Here is a 23,621-nt window from a genome sequence, read left to right as displayed (position 1 = left end):
TGTTATTGTTAAGATAATTAAAAAAAGAATATAGTGATTTTTCGTCTCCCCTGCAAATAAAGATCAAATCGTCAATATATCGCCAGTAAAAGACGATATTATGACAATATGAATTGTTACTGTGATAAATTAAACGTGACTCCCATAAACCCATAAATAAATTAGCGTACGATGGTGCGAAGCTTGTGCCCATAGCGGTACCCAAATTTTGTAAATAAAAAAGTGAATCAAATAAAAAATAATTGTGTGTTAATAAGAAAGATATTGATTGTAATAAAAAGGTGCATTGTGAAATAGATAAAGTGGATTGATCAAGAAAGTGCTCAATAGCCTCTAAACCGTGTTTGTGTTCGATAATAGAATACAGGGAGGTCACGTCCATGGTGACCCACCTGTATTCATGTGACCATGGTAACTCCTGTATACTGACGAGGAAGTCTGTAGTATCCCTGATAAAGGATGGTAATTTGAACACCAGGGGTTGTAGAAACCTGTCCACATAGCGCGATAACCCATCTCCCAAAGATCCAATACTCGCAACAATAGGCCGACCAGGAGGGTCCACCAGCGATTTATGGATCTTTGGGAGATGGTGGAATACCGGAATCACGGGATGTGGACAAGAAAGAAAAATAAACTCTTTTTTGTTAATGACATTTAGAATTTGACCCGTCTCAAGTAATTCTAATAACTCAAGACGGTACTCAGATGTAGGATCACCCTTTAGATTATAATAGGTGCTTCTATCTCTCAATTGTCTGATGGCTTCAGCATGATATTGGGATTTGGACAATATGACTAAGGCCCCTCCCTTATCCGCATTCTTAAGAACTATGTTATGTTCATTTTTAATACATTCAATTTGTTGAACTTCTAAATAAGACAAATTTCCAGATTTCACAAAAGAACTAGTAAAACCTTTGGACAATATACGTAGGTCCTGTTCAACCTGTTGTTCAAAAAGATTGATGGAAGTAACCCTGTTGAAGTTTGGGCAAAACAATGATTTGGGACGATATCCCGAATCCTCACGGCCAAAAAATGGCTGACTATATGTAGTGAGGGGTTCTCCTTGCTGTTCTAATAAGGAGTCCATATCAGAAAGTGTGCAATTCTCCTTAAAGTTCAAAACTGGGACATCATTAGTAATAGGTAAAACAACTGGTTGTTCAGGATCCTCCAAAGGTTCTAATACATTTTTATCTATGGTGGGGAAAAAAGCAGTTTCACACATAATCAGTGTTATTTGTTTATTAAAGCACAGATAAAATAATCTCAAAAGCATCTGTTTTATTGAAAAGGTCTATGTTAATATAATATTACTTCATCAGTATCCAAAAGCACATTTTATTCACAATGTGACGAGAGAGCGAGAGAGAGAGAGAGCGAGAGAGAGAGAGAGAGAGAGAGAGAGAGAGAGACTGAGAGAGAGACTGAGAGAGAGACTGAGAGAGAGACTGAGAGAGAGAGACTGAGAGAGAGACTGAGAGAGAGACTGAGACTGAGAGAGAGACTGAGAGAGAGACTGAGAGAGAGACTGAGACTAAGCGAGAGACTGAGACTGAGAGAGAGACTGAGACTGAGAGAGAGAGACTGAGAGAGAGAGACTGAGAGAGAGACTGAGAGAGAAACTGAGAGACACTGAGAGACACTGAGAGACTGAGACTCTCTTTCATATCAATAACATTTCACAGATATTTACTCTCTGGTGTATTCAAAGTTTCATGACAAATTAGAAACATTATCAGAAATGTAAAGATTGCACTTTTGTTTTCGTCAATTTACAACTTGTAAGGTTATAAAAATCTCTTGCGTTGTTTTTAGAACTTTTCTTTTCAGAAAGTTTGAACAAATTTGGACAGGGTTGTAGATCTATGTACAAGATTATCCATTTATCTTCCCAAGCATATGTGTTTTTGTGTTCATCTCAGGTCTAAACAAAATGATGTAGCATTTTGGAATAAATATACAGCCTAAAAGTCCAGCGCTTGAAGTCAATATGGCAAAAATCTCTACAGACACCATATTTTTACCTTTGGTGCTCAGATAAGCTGGGATCATTGCAATCCAAACACTGCAAAATACCAGCATGCTGAAGGTGATGTACTTGGCCTCATTAAAACTGTCAGGTAAATTCCTAGCAAAGAAAGCTATAATAAAGCTCACACCTGCCAGAATCCCCATAAAACCCAGAACTAAGTAAAAGGCAATATCTGAGCCTTCATTACATTGAATGATGATCTTTCCAGGATCAGAGTGCATGTTGAGCTCCTGAAATGGGGGAGAAATAGACAACCAACTAATGCAAATTGTGACTTGAATGGATGAGCACAAAAAGACAATTGAACTGGGCAGTTTGACTCCCATCCATTTTCTCCATACATTTCCAGGTTTGGTGGCTTTAAAAGCAATGCAAACCATGATAGTCTTGGCCAGCACAGAAGAGACAGCTACGGAGAAGATAATTCCAAAAGAGGTTTGACGCAGCATGCAGGTTATATCCACAGGACGACCAAGGAACAAGAACACACAGAGGAAGCTCAGCATGATGGAGACAAGGAGAATAAAGCTGAGACTCTGACTATTAGCTTTGACAATGGGAGTGTGTTTGAATTTAATAAAAACTCCCAATATCACTGCAGTTATAAGACACAGGAGAACTGAGACAGATGAAAAGACTATGGCAATGATATCATGGATGTAAGATAGAAATTCAATCAGTCTGGGAATACACCGATCCTTCTTCTCATTGGGCCATTCCCCATCTGGGCATTTTAGGCAATTCTCACTATCTGCAAAAATTACAAACAAAAAGAGAAACATAAAATTAATTTATATGCAAACTATATATATATATATATATAGATATATATATATATAAAGAAAAAAAAGAAAAAAGCGCCCAATCCTAGTGCATTACTGTGCAAAGGTGTATTTAATATTCCAAAAAAACTCATACATAGAACTCACAAACAACGAAGATAAATCAGCAGTTTATGAGATAATAGTCATGCTCCGAGTGTACAGCGAGAATCTGCTCCTCTGCTCCACTGCACCGCAGCTCTGCAACTCCACCAGGTCCGCTCTGACTCTCGTGAGTCACAGTCCAGCAGGAACTCACGACAATGGGCTCTACACAAACACTTCCCCCGGGAACACACCACCAGATGACCCTGGTTCCCGCCGGGGGAGGTGGGGGAAGTCGGATACAGTGGAACAGCTTGTCACGTTGCACAATTGTTGTAGGAATATGCAGCAGGTCACGAACAGCACTAGGATTTCCACAGCACACCTAGCCCTAAGCGTTTCTTCAGACAAGCTGATTTTATCAGGGGATAGATGCCAGGCATGCTACTGGAAGCATATATACCTGGAGTCCAATAGGCTGCAGTATAAATTATTAGAAGAACAAGTGAAATCAATCAGCTAATGACCATTATATCTCAAAATCTATAAATGCTTCTATGAATAAATACCAGTGAAAAATATATTAACTAAGTCATAAATGCATGATTAATTAAATGTTGATAAATAATTTTAAATATAAAATATATATATATATATATATATATATATATATATATATATATATATGAGGTTTCTATGGTATAGACCATATAAATACCTCAGATCCGCTGTAAAAACAGAGACATCTATTAACTCATTAGTTAGAGTTGGCTTGAAGGAGAATGATAATAAACGTAAAATAAATAAAAATATTTCAATGAAAAAACAAATGTATATGAATTGGATGAGGGGGGGAGTTGGGAAGGGGGGGGATGGGGAAGAGTATATACTAAGTTATAATAATATGTGATAAAGGAATAATCCCCTATTTTGAGATAAAAGAAAGGTGGGATCTGCCCAAGATACATGAACCCACCTTAATAGTGTATATTCCCATGAATAAACCTATGGAGATCCTCATAATGGAGTGAATCCCCTGTGAGCGGAAAAAAATAAATAAAATATATATATGTATTGTTGATAGAAATCAAGCAGAAGAACAAAAAACAAAAGACAGCGAAGAACATCAGGACAAAAGATGTAAAACCACGAGAAATATACAAGAAGGATACAAACCAGACATGTATCCCAGGTCACCATGTATCCTAATTTGGCGAGACTGCACTAGTCTCATCCCACCTACCATTGAAAGGAATATTAAATTTGGAGTGAAACTAAGATAGCAATATGATTATAATAAAATAATTATAACCAACTCTGTACTATATATATATATTAATCTAAAATGTAAATGAACTACTTGTGCTGAATGATAATATAGGTGATGTGTTGTGTATGTACATGATGAATGTAAGTGAATCATAGTGAATATAGTGAAACTATTATAAACCCAATATTTGCGTGAAAAAGGGAGAGATGGAGAGGATAACAAGATGCATGTAATGTATATAATACAAAAATGAACCATATGGGGTCGAACCCGAAGGGAACATGTCTGGCATGTTGAACCCAGACCTCCGTGTTTAACCCCCAAGGTGGGGGGGAACCGACGTGAAAAGAAACGGTTGGCTTTGGAGATAGACAACAGTACTGATGTCAATACAGTCATTAAGACCGTCTGGACTGAGTGTATTTAATTCATATATCCAGTAAGTTTCTCTCAAACTTAAAAGCTTGTGCCTATCTCCGCTCAAAAGTGTAGGATTAATTGCCTCAATACCCATAACTATCAGAGAAGATGGATCTTTATTGTGTTTGATTTTATAGTGTCGAGACAAACTGTGTGTATGCAATCCATGGATTATAATTCGTCGATGTTCTAAAAATCGCATGCATAGAGCCCGTGTGGTCCTTCCAATATATTGAACCCCAAAGGGACACATAATGGCATATACTATAAAAGTAGACAAACAGTTAATGTGACCCTTCACTTTGTGTCTAGACCCATTCGAATGTGAGCTGATGGTACTAGATTTTTTTAGGTGTTTACACGTAAGACATCTCGAATGTTCACACACAAAATGACCATCATTAGATTGAATATTAGTGTTATGGCTGTTGTTTCTTTTTAATCTACTAGGTGCCACAATAGATTTTATATTTCTTGCCTTCTGGAAAACCACTGGTATCCTTGGAGGTAATTTTTTCCCTTTAATCGGATCACTAAGTAATATCTCCCAATATTTATTGAGTATATTTTTTATTTTCAAAGAGGCACAATTAAATTGTGTGATAAAAAGTGGTGAACCCACATGATCATTTTTATTTGTTCGTCCATTACTTTTTTTAGAAAACGTGATGTTTTTTTATTTCTCCAAAAGCGATAATCTGTCTAACTGACCCACTTATAGAGAAGCAAGGAGCACAGCCAGTGTAGAAATCTGCAGGAAGTGTCCTGTAGAAAAAGCAGTGGAATTTCGTTATGGATGGATTTCGGATTCCTATACACTCAATGGAAAAGTAATGGGCAGTAGCCCTCATTTTGTTACCTAGGTCCCTATTAAGGGAAGTGTATATGTTAAGGGGGGAGAGCGGGGCAAACCACATTTGCGGTAGTCGTGCTGACTGACCGCTAGGTCCCATGTTTAATACTCCCCCTTGACCCTTTTATTATACATATGTTGGAATGATTTATGGAAGTTCCCATCTACTTATATGCTGAAATACAGTTTGTGAGTCCAAACACGTATATGAGCATCAATCTCTACGTATATACATAACTGACCCACTTGTTTAAAGGTCTCTTGAATTGTATGATTATTGTAACTTTTTTGCCACAAATATATTGACCAGAGCATCCCCCTGGGCCAAGTAATCAGAGTCAAGAGAACAATTTCTCCTGACTCTAAGAAATTGGCCCCTGGGGATGTTCTCCAGCCATTTTTTATAATGGTTACTAGCAAAATGTACATAAGAATTTGTGAATATTGTTTTGAAAAATGTTTTTTTGACAATCTGATTGTCAGTGTTGACCATCAGTTCCAAATCCAGAAAGTTTATTTTACATATGTCTGTTTCAAACGTAAAACGTATATCCATTTGATTGTCATTAAAGGACAATAAAATGTCCGTGAGCTCCTCCATATCTCCATCCCAAATGAATAAAAGGTCGTCTATGAAACGGCCATAGAACACCAAGACCGTCCCCAGCCTAGGATATCCTCAAACATGGGTATCCTCCCATATACCCATGTATAGGTTAGCATAGCTGGGGGCAAACCGGCTGCCCATGGCTGTTCCACAGACCTGTAAAAATAATCACTCTCAAACAAAAAATAATTGTGCTCTAAAATAAATTAAATAGAATTGAAAATGAAATCTCTTTGTAAATGACTTAAATGATTTTCTTTCTACAAAAAATGTTCTCTCACTGCTACTCCCTTAACGTGACTAATGCATGTATATAGGGAGGCCACATCACATGTGGCCCAGATGTATGTGGGTTTCCAGGGAATCCCTGAGATGGAGTCGATGACATGCAGCGTGTCCATAATATATGATCATAATTTCACCACAAAAGGCTGAAGAAAATAATCTACATATTGGGACACGCTGGACGTCATCGACTCCAACCCAGAGACTATTGGTCTCCCTGGTGGATGTTCCATATCCTTATGCACTTTCGGTATGTGATAAAACACAGGTGTTCTAGGATGACGTTAGAATAAAAATTCAAATTCTGATTTTGTAATTATCTCCCTATGTTGTGCCTCCAATAGAAAGCTCTTTAGTCCTTTTTGATATGTATCCATGAGGTCCTGCTCCAAAAGTAGATAAGTAGTGTATTCCCCCAAAAGACGATTGGCTTCTGCCACATATGTGTCCCTTGCCTGGTGGACTATCCCTCCCCTTATCGATACCCATGATACCCCCTCCCGCTGTCTATCCTTTTTTCTCTGAAAAGACAAGAAAAGAAAAAAATTGTGCAATTATGGGCATACTGTATTATGGCATTGTGTACTGTATTCTCTTTTCTTGGGGTTGATGAGGAGCGCAGGATAAGCTCGTGATATGTAAAAAATAAAAGTATATATAGTGCAGATGGTAGATCACTGCTATAGAAATAATCAGTTTAGGAAATGAACTCACAAAAATCGTAGAATGTTACTGCATGTCAGAGATCCATCTCTCTCTGACTGGAGCCCTTTGTGTAACTGGGGTCAGGATGATTCTCAGTGGAGTGGATGATATGTAAGTGAAAGAAACCACAAATAGTGCATACTGTATAAACTGCGGCAGGGAACTCGTTGGAGAACAGAGCACACTGAGCTTCTTCCTTCTCAGAGCAGGGTCCCAAAGAAATTGTATAGCTCTTCCTCACTCCCTTTCCCGACGGCAGAGACTGATGCGGAACTACACTGTGAGGTGCAAGTCAAAGTGAAGCACCGGGCAGCAGCTTCACATTCCACCACCCTTCTATCGGCGGTTCTCTCCACCACCCATCTTATTTATGGAAAATGTGAGTTTCCTGAACATTTGTGATTAATACATATTTATAGTTTATACAGTATGCACTATTTGTGGTTTCTTTCACTTACATATCATCCACTCCACTGAGAGGCATCCTGATGGATCTCTGACATGCAGTAACATTCTACGATTTTTGTGAGTTCATTTCCTAAACTGATTATTTCTATAGCAGTGATCTACCATCTGCACTATATATACTTTTATTTTTTACATATCACGAGCTTATCCTGCGCTCCTCATCAACCCCAAGAAAAGAGAATTCTACATCCTGGGACGTGGAACTGTCCCACCAGAGGAAGTTGAGCTGCACTTGTACACTATTATTTTTGATTATCACTGTATGGTGTTAGGTTTATTTTGTGTACTTAAGGTGTGTCACTAATTACACCAATCTAATATCACTTGGGAAGCGCCCAGTCCACCCACATTCCCCACTCCCCCACCCACTTTCACATTGTGTACTGTATAGCTACTCCATATTGGACTACAGTAGGCAGTTAGTACTGTCAAACTAGTCTATACTGTAACTACTGTATACTGTAACTACTGTTAAATACTTTGTAACCAGATGGCTAGTGCTGCTCTCTCAGGAAAGGAAAAATCTGTGCCATACTTACCTGTATCATACTGTACTTGGTGTGCCTGTACTTACCATACTACTGTACAGTACTGTACCATACTACCTTCCTGATGCTTGCCTATTACGCTCGATCACAATGGGAAACACAGTCGCAATATGGTCAATATATTTATTGCATCGTTCCACGGTGATTACATTGTTCCAAAAACTCATTATGCCTTGCGCCAACTCATCCTTTTTGGAGGGTTTCACGACTTTTCGGATATTATCCTTCAGCTGATGCCAGACCATTTAGATAGGATTGAAATCTGGCGATCTGTCATTGGAGGGGGGAAAAAAGGACAATAAGTTAAAGAGATACACAGTAAAAACAGTGGGAAAAAATGAGACACGGTTACCGCACTTACTCCACTGGCATCTTCACTCAGTTGATACCTCGCTCAAGAATATGCGCTGTAGACGCGGTGTGCTTCGGATCGTTGTCCTGGTAGAAACGGTGACCATCTGGGAACTCACGTGTGATGTATTCCACAATCTCAGGCTCAATTTGCTCTTGGAAAAAAATCTTTATTCATGATTCCTATAACAAGAAAAGAAAAGTGCTCAATAAACTGCCCACTAGTACAGTACAGTGTGTAAGGCAAAAGCATGTGACTTATTTTACCTACAAAGATGACAATGCATCCTGGTCCACGCCTAGAGATGGCACCCCACACATGCATCTTCACTGGGTGTTTTGGATGCGGCTTCATAGATATGCAACCTTTTTTGTGGAATGCAAAGGTGGCAAATCTCTCCAGCGATACCGTAGACTCGTCAGTGAAGATGCAATCCTGGAAAGTTTCTCCACTGTCGATCCATGCCTGGGCTTGGACCACTCTCTTGATCTTGTTAATGTCCCTTATAATAGGGTACGCTCTGTAATGACAAGGAATAATTTTATAGGTACAGTACAGTTTCTTAAACAACACTTTAACCTCCTGTACTGTCCAGTACTAACCTCACACGTCCATATTTCCATTAAATTCTGCATCTCATCTTCTTTATGCTGGTCTCGGATACAGTGAGATTGTGATTTTTCAGCAGAGTGTCTTTGACCCTTAAGGCACTCTTCACTTATTTTGTCGACCAGAAGAGTTGTATCCCTACAGTGTAAAGAAAAACAACAATCCTGTAAGTTACAGTGCATTAGGCCGCAAGTACTGTTACAGCACATAATTTACAGTAAACAATAATAGATAGATATACTGTATTATATCTTAATATATAAATTCGAAAGGTTAGTGCTAGATGCGGTGAATCTGATTGGTCCTCAGCCTCTGGCCAATCAGATTGGTGGCTCTATGACATCACCCAACTGCAACTCTCTTCCCCCTCAGCCAGACACACACACACACACACTCTCCTCTCCCCCCCATCACACTCACCCTCACGTGCGCCACCTTGCACCGGCTCCCAGACAGAGGGGAAGCGCGGCGTGGCCCTCCTGCCCCAGCCACCAATGCTCACTTCCCTCCCATCCCGGCGCTCACTTCTTTCCCTCCCCAGTGCTCACTTCTCTCACTCCCCGGCGCTCACTTCCCTCCCTCCCCGGTGCTCACTTCCCTCCCTCCCTGGTGCTCACTTCCCTCCACTGCACTCACTTCCCTCCCTCCCCGGCGCTCACTTCCCTCCCTCCCCGGCGGGGGGACAGGCAGTGGGCAGGCAGCCTCTGGAAGGACCCCCTTCCTCCTGCAGCTGCCTCCGGTAATATGGAGGCACACAGCAGACAGGCGGGGGGTGATATTCACTCAGGAGAGAGGGGGGGTGGAGTCAGTAAAAAGAGAGGGGGGAAGTCAGTCAGGAGAGACGGGGGAGTCAGTCAGGAGAGAGGTGGGGTGAGTCAGTCAGGAGAGAGGGGGGGAGTCAGTCAAGAGAAAGGGGGGGTCAGTCGGGAGAGAGGGGGGGAGGGAGTCAGGAGAGAGGGGGGAGCGAGTCAGGAGAGAGGGTGAGGGAGAGAGTCAGGAGAAAGGGGGGAGAAAGGGAGTCAGGAGAGAGGGGGGAGAGAGGGAGTCAGGAGAGAGGGGAGGAGAGAGGGAGTCAGGAGAGAGGGGGGGAGAGGGAGTCAGGAGAGATGGGGGAGAGAGGGAGTCAGGAGAGAGGCGGGGAGAGAGGGAGTCAGGAGAGAGGGGGGAGAGAGGTAGTCGGGAGAGAGGGAGTCAGGAGAGAGGGGGGGGGGAGTCAGGAGAGAAGGAGGGGAAGCCTGAACAGCTGTGAAGAGGGTGGAATGGAGTTGGGAGGATGGGGGAGCCAGAACATTACATCACGGGCAACGCCGGATATATCAGCTAGAAGTTATATAAATATGCAGAAATAACTATAATATTAGATAGCTCTATACTATATAGTTATATAAATATGCGGCAATATAAACAGTAATAGATATACTGTATTATATACAGTAGTTATATAAATATACAGAATTAACTATAAAATTAGCTAAATCTATACTATATAGTTCTATTGATATAACTATATAATAAAGTATATCTATTATTGTTTATATTGCTGCATATTAATAGAACTATATAGTATAGATCTATCTAATTTTATAGTTAATTCGGTATATACACGTTAGTTACCGTTTGGTGTCCTTGTGCATTGTTTGGTTTTTCCGTGTGCATGATAGCACACGGTGGTTGATGGAACAACGAGGCCAGAAGCAGCTAACCAGCGTTGGATATCTGCAATTCGTTGTCAGCTCGTGTACATCTCCTTAATTCTCATGCTGAGATCCTTTGAAATCTTTTTAACAGGCATAGCTGCGAGTAGAAAGAAATACAAGCACAAGAATGTATATTCGATGTTTAGTCGATGTGTATTCAATGTGCAGTGAATCCACAAAATGGATGGTGTATTTATACGTTAATGACTCACATTAGAGTAGGCCCACTTTAAACAACTGTACCTCGTTGCCATGCATAAAAGGTTACACACTTTGCATAGCACACCACTCGATGATCTGTATCTGAACTTTCCCTTGTCCAGATACTGCATTGTGCTATCTGCTTCCATGGATCAACCCCGATTCTACGGATGCAAGAACCCACTCGCTGCTGCCGTGCCTGTCATGCAGAAAAAGCGAAAGGCGGGAGCCATTTCCAAGCCAACGCCAAAGCGAAAGGCTGAGGCTAATAAAGAAAACCTTCTGCTGACCCCAAAGGCTAAGGTTTTAAATACACGTAAGCCTTATTATGTCAAGAAGAAATTCGGTGATGTACACTCAAAGCAAAACAAATGGCAGCCAACCCATCGAACCACCAGGCCACTTCCTCTATTACGCTTCGACGACTCTGCCGCTGCTCTCCCGGAAATCCACAACCCATCTTCTCCACTACTCATCCACGATGCTGCCGCTGCTCTCCCAGAAACCCACAGCCCATCTTCTCCACTACTCTTCGACGACGTTGCCGCTGGTCTCCCGGAAATCCACAGGTCACTTTCTCCATTACGCTTGGATGACTCTGCGCTTCTCTCTCGGAAATCCACAGGTCATCTCCTCTATCCTTCTTCGACGACGCTGCCGCTTCTCTCCAGGGAACCCCCATCTCATCCTCCATAGCACCCATCCACCCAGATGTCCACAGCACCCCATGCACAAGATCCAGCTCGTTAGACCGCATGCTGAATGGGTTAAGTGTCGATATCCCAGGGAACTCTACTATGCTGGTAAAGATAGATCTTCTTTTAGAGATAATACTAAATATGGATCAACGGATGCATAAGATGGATCAACGGATGGAGAAGATGGATCAACGGATGGAGAAGATAGAGACTGACATAGCAGGGATACATAATTTGCTTGGAGTCCATACCCCTGTATCTCCGATGCCGGAGCAGGAGGGTGGCATGGATAGGATGAATGGGACATTTGACCTCCATCTATCACCAAGCGCACCCCCTCCACCAGAAGAATATGTGTACATGTATGCCGTTGACGAGGATGACATGACAACCCCATCAAGACCACGCCAGGAGACAACACGGCGACCAAGACAGGAGGAAAGCATCCTCCCAGACAACCTACCCTCGCCCGACACCACAAGTACACCCGCTCCCAGAAGAACACCCGCTCCCAGAATCTAACCCACATACGCTTGCATCGATACGGTGCCCAACATCATCCTGCGCGAGCTGCCCAATCCACTTAGGGAGAAGTATAAGGTGATGAGTGCTGGTTTAACCCAGAAGTATGCCATGTTAATTTTTAAGCACCACGTGTCCTACTTGGTGTACTGCTGGTGGGTCTACAAAGTGAAATACGAAGGAAATCGCGAAAAAAAGGTGCTTCCTGAAAATTTAAAAAGGACTATTGTGGAGGAATTGCGGCGCTATTTTTCAATTACAGATCCTGTAATGAAAATCGTGAGAGATGCCATTAATGGCATTTTGAGTCATACAAGGCATCGGCCCTGGAAGGACAATCTGGTGGGGATCGAATTTGCGTGACAGTTAAAATGTTGTTTATTTTTTGACTTGTTGCTTGTTTTATCTTGTATTAATAAAGAAATGTTTTTACTTACACAAGACCTGCACAACTCCTGTCCTCGAGGGCCGCAAAAAGACCCGGTTTTCAATCCTGAAAACCGGGCCTGTTTGCGGCCCTCGAGGACCGGAGTGGTGCAGGCCTGACTTGCTGTTCAGCACACCATCATTGTTTTAAATTTTATTAATAAAGAATTTTTTTACTAACACCATACTGTTGTGCTGTAAATGTTTTGCCTTTCTGTACTTTAATAAAGGAGATGTTGCGTGTTTTAAATGTTATTAATAAAGATTTTTTTTTTACTAACTCCATACTGTTGTGCTGTAAATGTTTTGACTTTCTGTACTTTAATAAAGGAAATGTTGCGTGTTTTAAATGTTATTAATAATGATTTTTTTTACTAACACCATACTGTTGTGCTGTAAATGTTTTGACTTTCTGTACTTTAATAAAGGAGACGTTGCGTGTTTTAAATGTTATTAATAAAGAAAAAATTTTACTAACACCATACTGTTGTGCTGTAAATGTTTTGACTTTCTGTACTTTAATAAAGGAGATGTTGCGTGTTTTAAATGTTATTAATAAAGATTTTTTTTTACTAACACCATACTGTTGTGCTGTAAATGTTTTGACTTTCTGTACTTTAATAATGGAGATGTTGCGTGTTTTAAATGTTATTAATAAAGAATTTATTTTACTTACACAAGACCTGCACAACTCTAGTCCTCGAGGGCCGCAAATAGGCCCGGTTTTCAGGATACCCTGAAAACCGGGCCTATTTGCGGCCCTCGAGGACTGGAGTTGTGCAGGCCTGACTTACTGTACTGTACACCATCCTACTGTACTGCACCGACACACTTTATTCGAGCAAATACCCAGTATGTTCCTGGCAGATACCTGGAATGCGCCGCTCCTCACCTCTGACAAGCCCCGTTGCGTTTGCCTTCCCAGCCTGGGTTCATGCCTGGCTGATGGGCGGCTGATCTGTTAAATGATAATGATTAGGATTTAATAGGCTGCAATGCTTCGCGTGTCTACCAGATGGCATAAATTCCTGAATTGTAATGCAGTATATATATATATACTGTGCAGTATTGCAGCCAGCGGGAATAAAATGCTTCAATCCCTGCCGGAAAATAACTCAATGCACTCGGGCAGAAAACAGTCACAAACCTCAATACACCCGGGTATACCCGAATTCGTGGGACTAGCCGAGCTCGAATAAAGTGTGTCGCCAGTGTAAATGTTTTGACTTTCTGTACATAAATGTTTTTACTAGCAGTATACCATAAACCTGTAAATGTTTTGAATTGCTGTACACTTTAAATGTTTTTAAATTGTATTTGTAAATAAATGTTTTACTTACTGTGCTCCATAAATGTTTTTGTACTTACTCCACCAATAAAAGAAAATGTTGATTTGTTTAAAATTGTTCCATTGTCTCCTTTTATACTGTAACAAAATACACTGTTTCTAGAACATACAGTACAGTACTGTTCAGGCATACTGTACAGTACTGTACTGTATACTGTAGGCATGCTCAGTACATCACAAGTGTATTAAAACAATATATGCTGTACGGGTATAGAATACACATATGTACTGGAGTACATGTAGAATAAATGCATACTTTTTATTTTTCGGGTTTATTATACAGTATATATATAAAAAAGTATTGTATACGGTCTGAAAACAACAGCATACTGTTTCAGGTTTTCTATGAAGCTCTCAGTTACAGTATTCTATCCTAATCAATAACAATGGCAACTAAACTGTTGACTCCAGTACGTGTTTTTTTTTACATAAAGCGATATTATCCATCGAAATCCCTCCATTTGCATTTTCCGCATGAGATGATAAAGTTTTCTTTTCTGAGGAAAAACAAAAGTACAAGTTTTACTATTGTAGCCATGCATAATAATGACTGCATACCTCTTCCCTGTTGGCAGTAAGTCCTGGTAAATACAGGTCTGCCAACAGTAGTTATGGAGGTTTTCCCTCACACCCTTGTGTGGTGCTCTGTGTAAGGAAGGGAGTGGCTGTATGCTCTGAGTCCCTGGATAGTGACCTCAGAGATGCGCCTGCCCCCTGGAGTATAAAGGGCACAACACTGACAGTTAGTGTTGTGGTTGGTGAAGAAATAGTAATACGAAGGTACCGGGAGGAAGTAACACTTTTGTGACCCTAGTGCAGTAACTAGCGGCAGCAGAGTGATAGATTAAGTTTGTCTACGCCACACTGTGTCCAGGGACCTGGCACAGCGGTGATCTCCCTAGGAGAAAGGGAATCCCACTTCAGTACGGGAGGGCGTACCTGGCAAAGGGACATCACGGAGAGATGTGCGGCTAGAGCCGGCAGCTGCATGGGGCAGTCTGCTACATCCCTGTATGCAATAAAGATGTCCTTGAGAAAAAGAACCCCACTGTGTGAGTGTGGGATTACTCAACAGTGGATGGCACCAAGAAGGAGTTCCTCACCAGGACCATCTCCCTGCGGAAGCACAGATCCTGATGAGGTGGAGGCGCTGCACATGAAGTAAGTTGGACTCGCACCCACTACCTCAGCTACCTGTCCTGATGACATCCCCTAATAACACCAAGCGGGAGACTCAAGAGTCCTGTTACTTGCAGGTGCACCACCACACACGCCTTGTAATGGGGGACTGGTTAGACTACACGGGCCAATATGAGATTGGGTGGGTCAGGCCAGAGGGAACACCTGTTACAATTGGAGGCGCTGCTGAGATACCTGTCAACAGGACAGGCTTTTGCTAGGCACACATAAGGAAAGAGAGAAGTGTCTGCTGCCACTTTGTGCTGCGTGGGACGGAGCCAGGGGTAGTCAGGGAGATGCTGGAGATGCATGCCGCAAAGACGCCTTGGGATCCGTAAGGGGTTAGTGAGTCTGGAGCCGGGGGCTATTGCTGTTCTAGTCGCCTTGAGGTAGTGCTAGCGGGGGACGCCTGAAGGGGTAAACTGGTAACTGAGAGCAGGAATTCTGGAAGGGTCCGCACTAGGCTAGCCAAAAGTAGGTCGACGCCCAAAGTACTGCATGGAAGAGCCAGAGTACTCTAGTCTCCATTCCAGATCACTTACCAAGGAGCACAGACTGGAGGAACGTGTTACAGTAGACACAGAAAGAGTGAGCCTAGCCTGAGGTAGTGCAAACACGAGTCAGATCTACGTTAGGTACACAAGGTGGTGCACAAGGCATGTTTATTGTACAGATGTGGTAGCTGCCCCGCAGAGCGGAGCTCCACGTACAGAGAATCGGTGTTCAACGATCACGAGAGACCTGTCGGAATGGAGGATCTGTACGGAACAGAAGGTCCAGGATGGCAGGGTGAGCGAACCATCAGAATGGAGGATCTGTACAGAACAGAAGGTCCAGGATGGCGGAGAGAGAGAACCACGAGAATGGAGGATCTGCATAGAGCAGAAGGTCCAGGATTGCGGTCAGACGAAGAACAAGCTACAGAAGAGACTTTTGTGAGTTTGTTGTGGAATGGCGTGAAAGCTGTGGCTGCGCCGTGTTTGTCGTGTTTTTGTTCTCGGGATGATACCCCTGAGAATAATGAGCAGGACAGTGTGCTTAGATGGGAGGAACGAAATTGACTTTGTTATACCCCAATTAACAAACAGCCAGACGCTGCCTTCAGTGAAAGAAAGGACAATACTAATCAAAATGGCGGTTCCCGCTTCCCCGGGACGCCGCGTGGGCATGCTGCAAAAAGTCTTGCAACTTTGCAGTTTGCTAATTGTTGGCCAGGATTGGCGCCAATGAGAAAACTCCACCCCGCTGAGGAGTTTGGCGCGAAAGCTGGAGCCGCGCCCTCATGGACTATGACTCACTCCACACCTGTGCTGGGTCAGCCTACAAATCTACGAGACATCCCCCTAGTTTCAACCAGGGGGAGTGGTTTGCGGTTACACCGGATGTCGACAGAGAAAATGGGAGGAAGGGTTGCTACATCAGCCCATGCCTTTCAGTTGCGAAGAGCCATTGATCAGTATAGACCTCTGAGACGAGTGCCTCCGCTGGTAAAGATGGCTGAAGCTGCTGACAAAGTGGACCAAGGTCCTGTGATTTCCACTCACCCTTATTCGGCTCCAGGAGGCTTCCTGATAATCCGTGTGGAGGGTGTGGAGACTGTGGCGTGTCTTTGCCTGCAGTGCAGACTGCCGGGCGGAGCCGTGGGCAGCGAGGCCCGATGCCCCCACTGTGGACTGCAGTACATGTGGCCAATGACCACATTCGTACCGGTGCAGGCGGTGGGAGTGGCCGGGAATGTCCCGATTCCAAGAGAAGAACAGCCGGGAGCTCTCTGGAACAAGAGTGCCAGTCCCGCAGAGTCGGAGCCATCATTAGTGCTTCCGATAGAGAAATCCAGTCATCGGAGAGGTGATCACCGAGGAGATCATCGCCGGTCTCCTACCGGGATGCCTCGGCCGAATTGCAAACTGGAATCCTCGGATGAGGAGTGTGCAAGGCTGGCGAGTAAGACAGTCATCAGGCGTGATTGTCATACCATTGGTACGCCATGGAGAGATGAACTTCCTCGTGGTGTGGAGACGCGAAGTCGAGTGTCTCCCGTACCGCGACCTCCCGATCGCCGGAGTCCCACTGCCGTGGTGACTAGTGGATCGGAGGCGGGTCGATCAACCCCGACCCTGCGAGGTGCTAAGACACCGTGCCTGTTGCAGAACCGAGGGGAGGAAGAGCCGGAGGAGCGAGTCCAGAGCCAGACTGGATCGCGCAGCAGACGGGCGTTGCCGGATGTCATGGTGGAGGAAGAGATCTCGATTGGGGATCCATCCCAAGATGGCGTCGCAGCACGTGCGTGTGCGGAAGTGGTGCAGGCGGACCAGGGAGGCCCCGAGTGGGAGATGGTGCCGCCTCTGAGGTCAAGCAGCGAGAAACGATCCCCTACTACCAGGGGGAACGGACGTTTGAACTGCAACCCCAGAAGCTCCGCTGTTGAGAATAAAGATGGACTTTGCGGCGACGTCAAGACAGGTATCGCTGGAGAGCAGGTCGAAACCCTGTCAGTACCTACTGTTCGGTCCCGTCCCCAAACCCCATCCACACCCAAGGTTAGCCCCAAGGCCCTAGTTAAAGCCCCTGTACCCGTCACTATTTTATTTGGGTCCAGTTCCAGCTTAGGGTTGTCCGGGGAGTCACGGTGTCCTTCCGATGATCGGACTGGAAGCCTGGACTTGGGTACGTCGGATGATGGGTCGGAGGGAGGAGGGAGTATGTCTAGGCAAGTGTCTGTATCTAGCGATTGTCCTAGTGGGCTTAGTATCACAGTACGAAACACCTCTCAGTATAAAAGAGTTAATGAGAGATCTGAGGGTACATCTGGGGTGTCTTCTGGTGGGCCTGATGAGGAGTCCATAGAAGAGAGTACAGATCCTAGCTCCGAGGAACGGAAGGAGACTAGGTGGTGGGCCCCATTGTACGAGGGGTATGTATCATGGTTCGACCGCACCCGCTTTATTTTAGAGAGGGAGGGGGTGGTTGATCACTGGTGGGCTGCCGGTGATTTTGACGACGAGTCATACCTTAGGGCCCTAAGGGTAAGGTGGGATCGAATCCAGGCAGGCCTTGTTATACCTAAGGGGTCCGCAGGGTTGGATGATCCGGTAGAAACGGATGAGCCCCTGTCATGGGTGTAGCCCGGAGCGGCTGGGCAAGGTGGCTTGACCAGGTTGTGTCGAGCTGAACGGGCTATTGCGGCGAAGTATAGGAAGTCCCATGGGCTTGATTACCCTTACGTCCCTGAACCTCTAATGAGAGAGATAGAGGAGAATAGGGAGAGATGGCTCAAACATGATATCCAATATTATATCATAGAGAAAGGGGGAGCCATTAAGGGGATACAGGCCGAGCAGAGGGTAGCTCAACTTATGCGGGTCTGGAAGATAGGGCGCAGTGTGTATATGCACAAAGTGGTATACTGCAATGAGCGAGGAGTACCACGAGAATACAGCGTGACTGTACATGATGCCGCGGGGCGAGAGGTGAAGAAGCCAGATCCTCGGCATTATTATTGAGTATCCAATAGAGTGGTCTGTTGTTTTCTTTAACGCTCCCTGCTGGTCAGTGAGTGTACTGGGCTTACATTATTATGTCCATGCAATGATGTTGCTATGTTATTTGTGTGTTCTTTTGCAGTGTTTCCTGGCGCAAGGTACACCAAATTTAGGTCCCAGCCGGGACGGTGGGTATTAACCAGGGGGTGTATGTAGCCATGCATAATAATGACTGCATACCTCTTCCCTGTTGGCAGTAAGTCCTGGTAAATACAGGTCTGCCAACAGTAGTTATGGAGGTTTTCCCTCACACCCTTGTGTGGTGCCCTGTGTAAGGAAGGGAGTGGCTGTATGCTCTGAGTCCCTGGATAGTGACCTCAGAGATGCGCCTGCCCCCTGGAGTATAAAGGGCACAACACTGACAGTTAGTGTTGTGGTTGGTGAAGAAATAGTAATACGAAGGTACCGGGAGGAAGTAACACTTTTGTGACCCTAGTGCAGTAACTAGCGGCAGCAGAGTGATAGATTAAGTTTGTCTACGCCACACTGTGTCCAGGGACCTGGCACAGCGGTGATCTCCCTAGGAGAAAGGGAATCCCACTTCAGTACGGGAGGGCGTACCTGGCAAAGGGACATCACGGAGAGATGTGCGGCTAGAGCCGGCAGCTGCATGGGGCAGTCTGCTACATCCCTGTATGCAATAAAGATGTCCTTGAGAAAAAGAACCCCACTGTGTGAGTGTGGGATTACTCAACAGTGGATGGCACCAAGAAGGAGTTCCTCACCAGGACCATCTCCCTGCGGAAGCACAGATCCTGATGAGGTGGAGGCGCTGCACATGAAGTAAGTTGGACTCGCACCCACTACCTCAGCTACCTGTCCTGATGACATCCCCTAATAACACCAAGCGGGAGACTCAAGAGTCCTGTTACTTGCAGGTGCACCACCACACACGCCTTGTAATGGGGGACTGGTTAGACTAGACGGGCCAATATGAGATTGGGTGGGTCAGGCCAGAGGGAACACCCGTTACACTATAATGGTCAGTCAATCCCCTAAAGAAGTTCCCACAGTCAGTCCCACAAATATTTTTAATCGGGGGGCGTCTCCTGTTCACATGCGCATGCGCCTACTGTCGATATGATGACGCATATGCATTTCAAGAAGATTCCAATGCGCATGCGCCAAGCTTTCTACCAATTGTTTAGTATCTACTGTAGAAGGTGCTCAGCCAATGATATTGCTTACAGGAGAACCGCTTGACTGTGCATTGATATTGATATTTCAATACAGAATAAAATATGGCAACATTATTCACCATAGACTTTGCCAATCAGCTGGCGCCGAGCCACTGCCTGTCCAGTATTCTTGATTATACACGTAGTTGACAGGTGACAGCGGGACTACTACACCTGTAGTCAGCTGATGAGGCTGGAAATCGCTTTGGTACATGCAATCTTGCTGGAATCTGTACGCGAAATCTGGCTCAGGCTGCAGGTATCCGGGCGGGGATAGACAGCAAGGGTTGCTGGTCACCAGGTTTTCACTGACGGTCGAACCGTTATTGGAAGCCGGTGGTGGCGCTGGCGCATTGCTTGCCTGCGACTGACGTTTATTAGTTTGTTTTAACATGACCTTTCATCTTTTGAAGTCTCCATGATCAATTTCAACCAACTAAATCCGAACCATTATCAATAAACACATCAATAAACACATCAACTGCGGCATGAATGCAACATGAATGCGGCATGAACGCGGTGAAGTGCGTGGCATTCGGAAAAAATCCCCCCAAAAAATCGGAGATATCAGAGAATTAAAGGGGCCGCGGCTGTAACAGTTATCAAATACTCACCTTTTATTCTGAAATCCACATTTTTTCCATACCAAGCAAAGGGATGATTTATAGATACATTCTATACACTAGTCATGAAGGATTTTGAGGCCCTCTGTCAGAGTATGCCCATACTAAAAAAGAAAACTCTACATAAAAATGAACTTCTGGCTTTAAAAGAACTTAGTGAACTTAATGGAATAGTTATCAGACAAGCTGATAAGGGGGGAGGGATAGTCCTCCAGGACAGAGACACATATGTGGCAGAAGCCAAACGTCTTTTGGGGGAATTCACTACTTATGTACTTTTGGAGCAGGACCCCATGGATACATATCAAAAAGGACTAAAAAGCTTTCTATTGGAGGCACAACATAGGGAGATAATTACAAAATCAGAATTTGAATTTTTATTCAAACGTCATCCTAGAACACCTGTGTTTTATCACATACCGAAAGTGCATAAGGATATGGAACATCCACCAGGGAGACCAATAGTCTCTGGGTTGGAGTCGATGATGTCCAGTGTGTCCCAATATGTAGATTATTTTCTTCAGCCTTTTGTGGTTAAATTAAGATCATATATTAGGGACACGCTGCATGTCATCGACTCCATCTTAGGGATTCCATGGAAACCCACATAAATCTGGGCCACATGTGATGTGACCTCCCTATATACATGCATTAGTCACGTTAAGGGAGTAGCAGTGAGAGAACATTTTTTAGAGAAGGAAAATCATTTAAGTCATTCACAAAGAGATTTCATTTTGAATTCTATTTAATTTATCTTAGAGCACAATTATTGTTTGTTTGAGAGTGATTATTTTTTACAGGTCTGTGGAATGGCCATGGGCAGCCGGTTCACCCCTATCTATGCTAACCTATACATGGGCCTATGGGAGGATACCCATGTTTGGGGGAATGCTAGATTGGGGGCAGGCTTGGTGTTCTATGGCCATTTCATAGACGACCTTTTATTCATTTGGGATGGAGATTTGGAGGAGCTCACGGACATTTTATTGTCCTTTAATGACAATCAAATGGATATACGTTTTACGTTTGAAACAGACATATGTAAAATAAACTTTCTGGATTTGGAACTGATGGTCAACACTGACAATCAGATTGTCAAAAAAACATTTTTCAAAACAGTATTCACAAATTCTTATGTACATTTTGCTAGTAACCATTATAAAAAATGGCTGGAGAACGTCCCCAGGGGCCAATTTCTTAGAGTCAGGAGAAATTGTTCTCTTGACTCTGATTACTTGGCCCAGGGGGATGCTCTGGTCAATATATTTGTGGCAAAAAGTTACAATAATCATACAATTCAAGAGACCTTTAAACAAGTGGGTCAGTTAGACAGATTATCGCTTTTGGAGAAATCAAAAAACAACACACTTTCTAAAAAAAGTAAGGGACGAACAAATAAAAATGATCATGTGGTTTCACCACTTTTCATCACCCAATTTAATTGCGCCTCTTTGAAAATAAAAAATATACTCAATAAACATTGGGAGATATTACTTAGTGATCCGATTATAGGGAAAAAATTACCTCCAAGGATACCAGTGGTTTTCCAGAAGGCAAGCAATATAAAATCTATTGTGGCACCTAGTAGATTTAAAAGCAACAACAGCCATAACACTAATATTCAATCTAATGATGGTTATTTTTTGTGTGAACGTTCAAGATGTCTTACGTGTAAACACCTAAAAAAATCTAGTACCATCAGCTCACATTCGAATGGGTCTACACACAAAGTGAAGGGTTACATTAACTGTTTGTCTACTTTTATAGTATATGCCATTATGTGTCCCTGTGGGGTTCAATATATTGGCAGGATCACACGGGCTCTATGCATGCGATTTTTAGCACATCGACAAAATATAATCCATGGTTTGCATACACACAGTTTGTCTCGACATTATAAAATCAAACACAATAAAGATCCATCTTCTCTGATAGTTATGGGTATTGATGCAATTATTACTACACTTTTGAGTGGAGATAGGCACAAGCTTTTAAGTTTGAGAGAAACTTACTGGATATATGAATTAAATACACTCAGTCCAGAGGGTCTTAATGACTGTATTGACATCAGTACTGTTGTCTAGTTCCATAGCCAACCGTTTCTTTTCACGTCGGTTCCCCCCCACCTTGGGGGTTGAACACGGAGGTCTGGGTTCAACATGCCACACATGTTCCCTTCGGGTTCGACCCCATATGGTTCATTTTTGTATTATATACATTACATGCATTTTTTTATCCTCTCCATCTCTCCCTTTTTCACGCAAATATTAGGTTTATAATAGTTTCACTATATTCACTATGTTTCATTTACATTCATCATGTACATACACATCACATCACCTATATTATCATTCAGCACAAGTAGTTCATTTACACTTTAGATTAATATATATATATTACAGAGTCGGTTATAATTATTTTATTATAATCATATTGCTATTTTAGTTTCACTCCAAATTTAATATTCCTTGCAATGGTAGGTGGGATGTGACTAGCTGTATAGTGCAGTCTCGCCAAATTAGGGTACATAGTGGCCTGGGATACATGTCCGGTTTGTAGCCTTCTTGTATTTTTCTTGTGGTTTTACATCTTTTGCCCTGATGTTCTTCGCTGTTTTTTGTTTTTTGTTCTTCTGTTTGATTTCTATCAACAATATATATATATATATATATATATTTTTTCCCCTCACAGGGGATTCACTCCATTATGAGGATCTGCATAGGTTTTATTCATGGAAATTTACACTATTAAGGTGGAGTCATGTATCTTGGGCAGATCCCACATTTCTTTTATCTCAAAATAGGGGATTATTCCTTTATCACATATTATTATAACTTAGTATATATTCTTCACCTTCCCCCCCCCCTTCCCAACTTCCCCCCTCAACCATTTCATAGATATGTTTTTCAATTAAATATTTTTATTTATTTTACGTTTTTTATCATCCTCCTTCAAGCCAACACTAACTAATGAGTTAATAGATTTCTCTGTTTTTACAGTGGATCTGAGGTATTTATATGGTCTATAAATAAATATAGAATATATATATATATAAAAATATAGAAAATGTATTATTTACTTACCTGCGTGCTGTCCCTTGATGTCGTGTTGCAACCGGTATCGTATGGTCTATATATATATATATATATATATATATATATATATATATATATATATATATAT

The 23,621-nt window shown here is 42.9% G+C and overlaps 1 protein-coding gene across 1 annotated transcript in view; it reads right to left on the bottom strand.

The window, feature by feature from the left end:
- Positions 1-1,884: 1,884 nt before the first annotated feature.
- Positions 1,885-23,621, bottom strand: part of LOC142465513 (vomeronasal type-2 receptor 26-like) — a 146,359-nt gene continuing 124,622 nt past the window's right edge. Inside the window, exon 6 of the mRNA XM_075569499.1 lies at positions 1,885-2,792. Coding sequence (XP_075425614.1) covers positions 1,885-2,792 — 908 coding nt within the window. The remainder of the gene's footprint in view (positions 2,793-23,621) is intronic.

Source organism: Ascaphus truei, chromosome 1, assembly GCF_040206685.1.
Source record: "Ascaphus truei isolate aAscTru1 chromosome 1, aAscTru1.hap1, whole genome shotgun sequence".
NCBI lineage: Eukaryota > Metazoa > Chordata > Amphibia > Anura > Ascaphidae > Ascaphus > Ascaphus truei.
The sequence above is the reverse complement of the archived record's forward strand: the minus strand, read 5'-3'. Positions and strand labels throughout refer to the sequence as shown.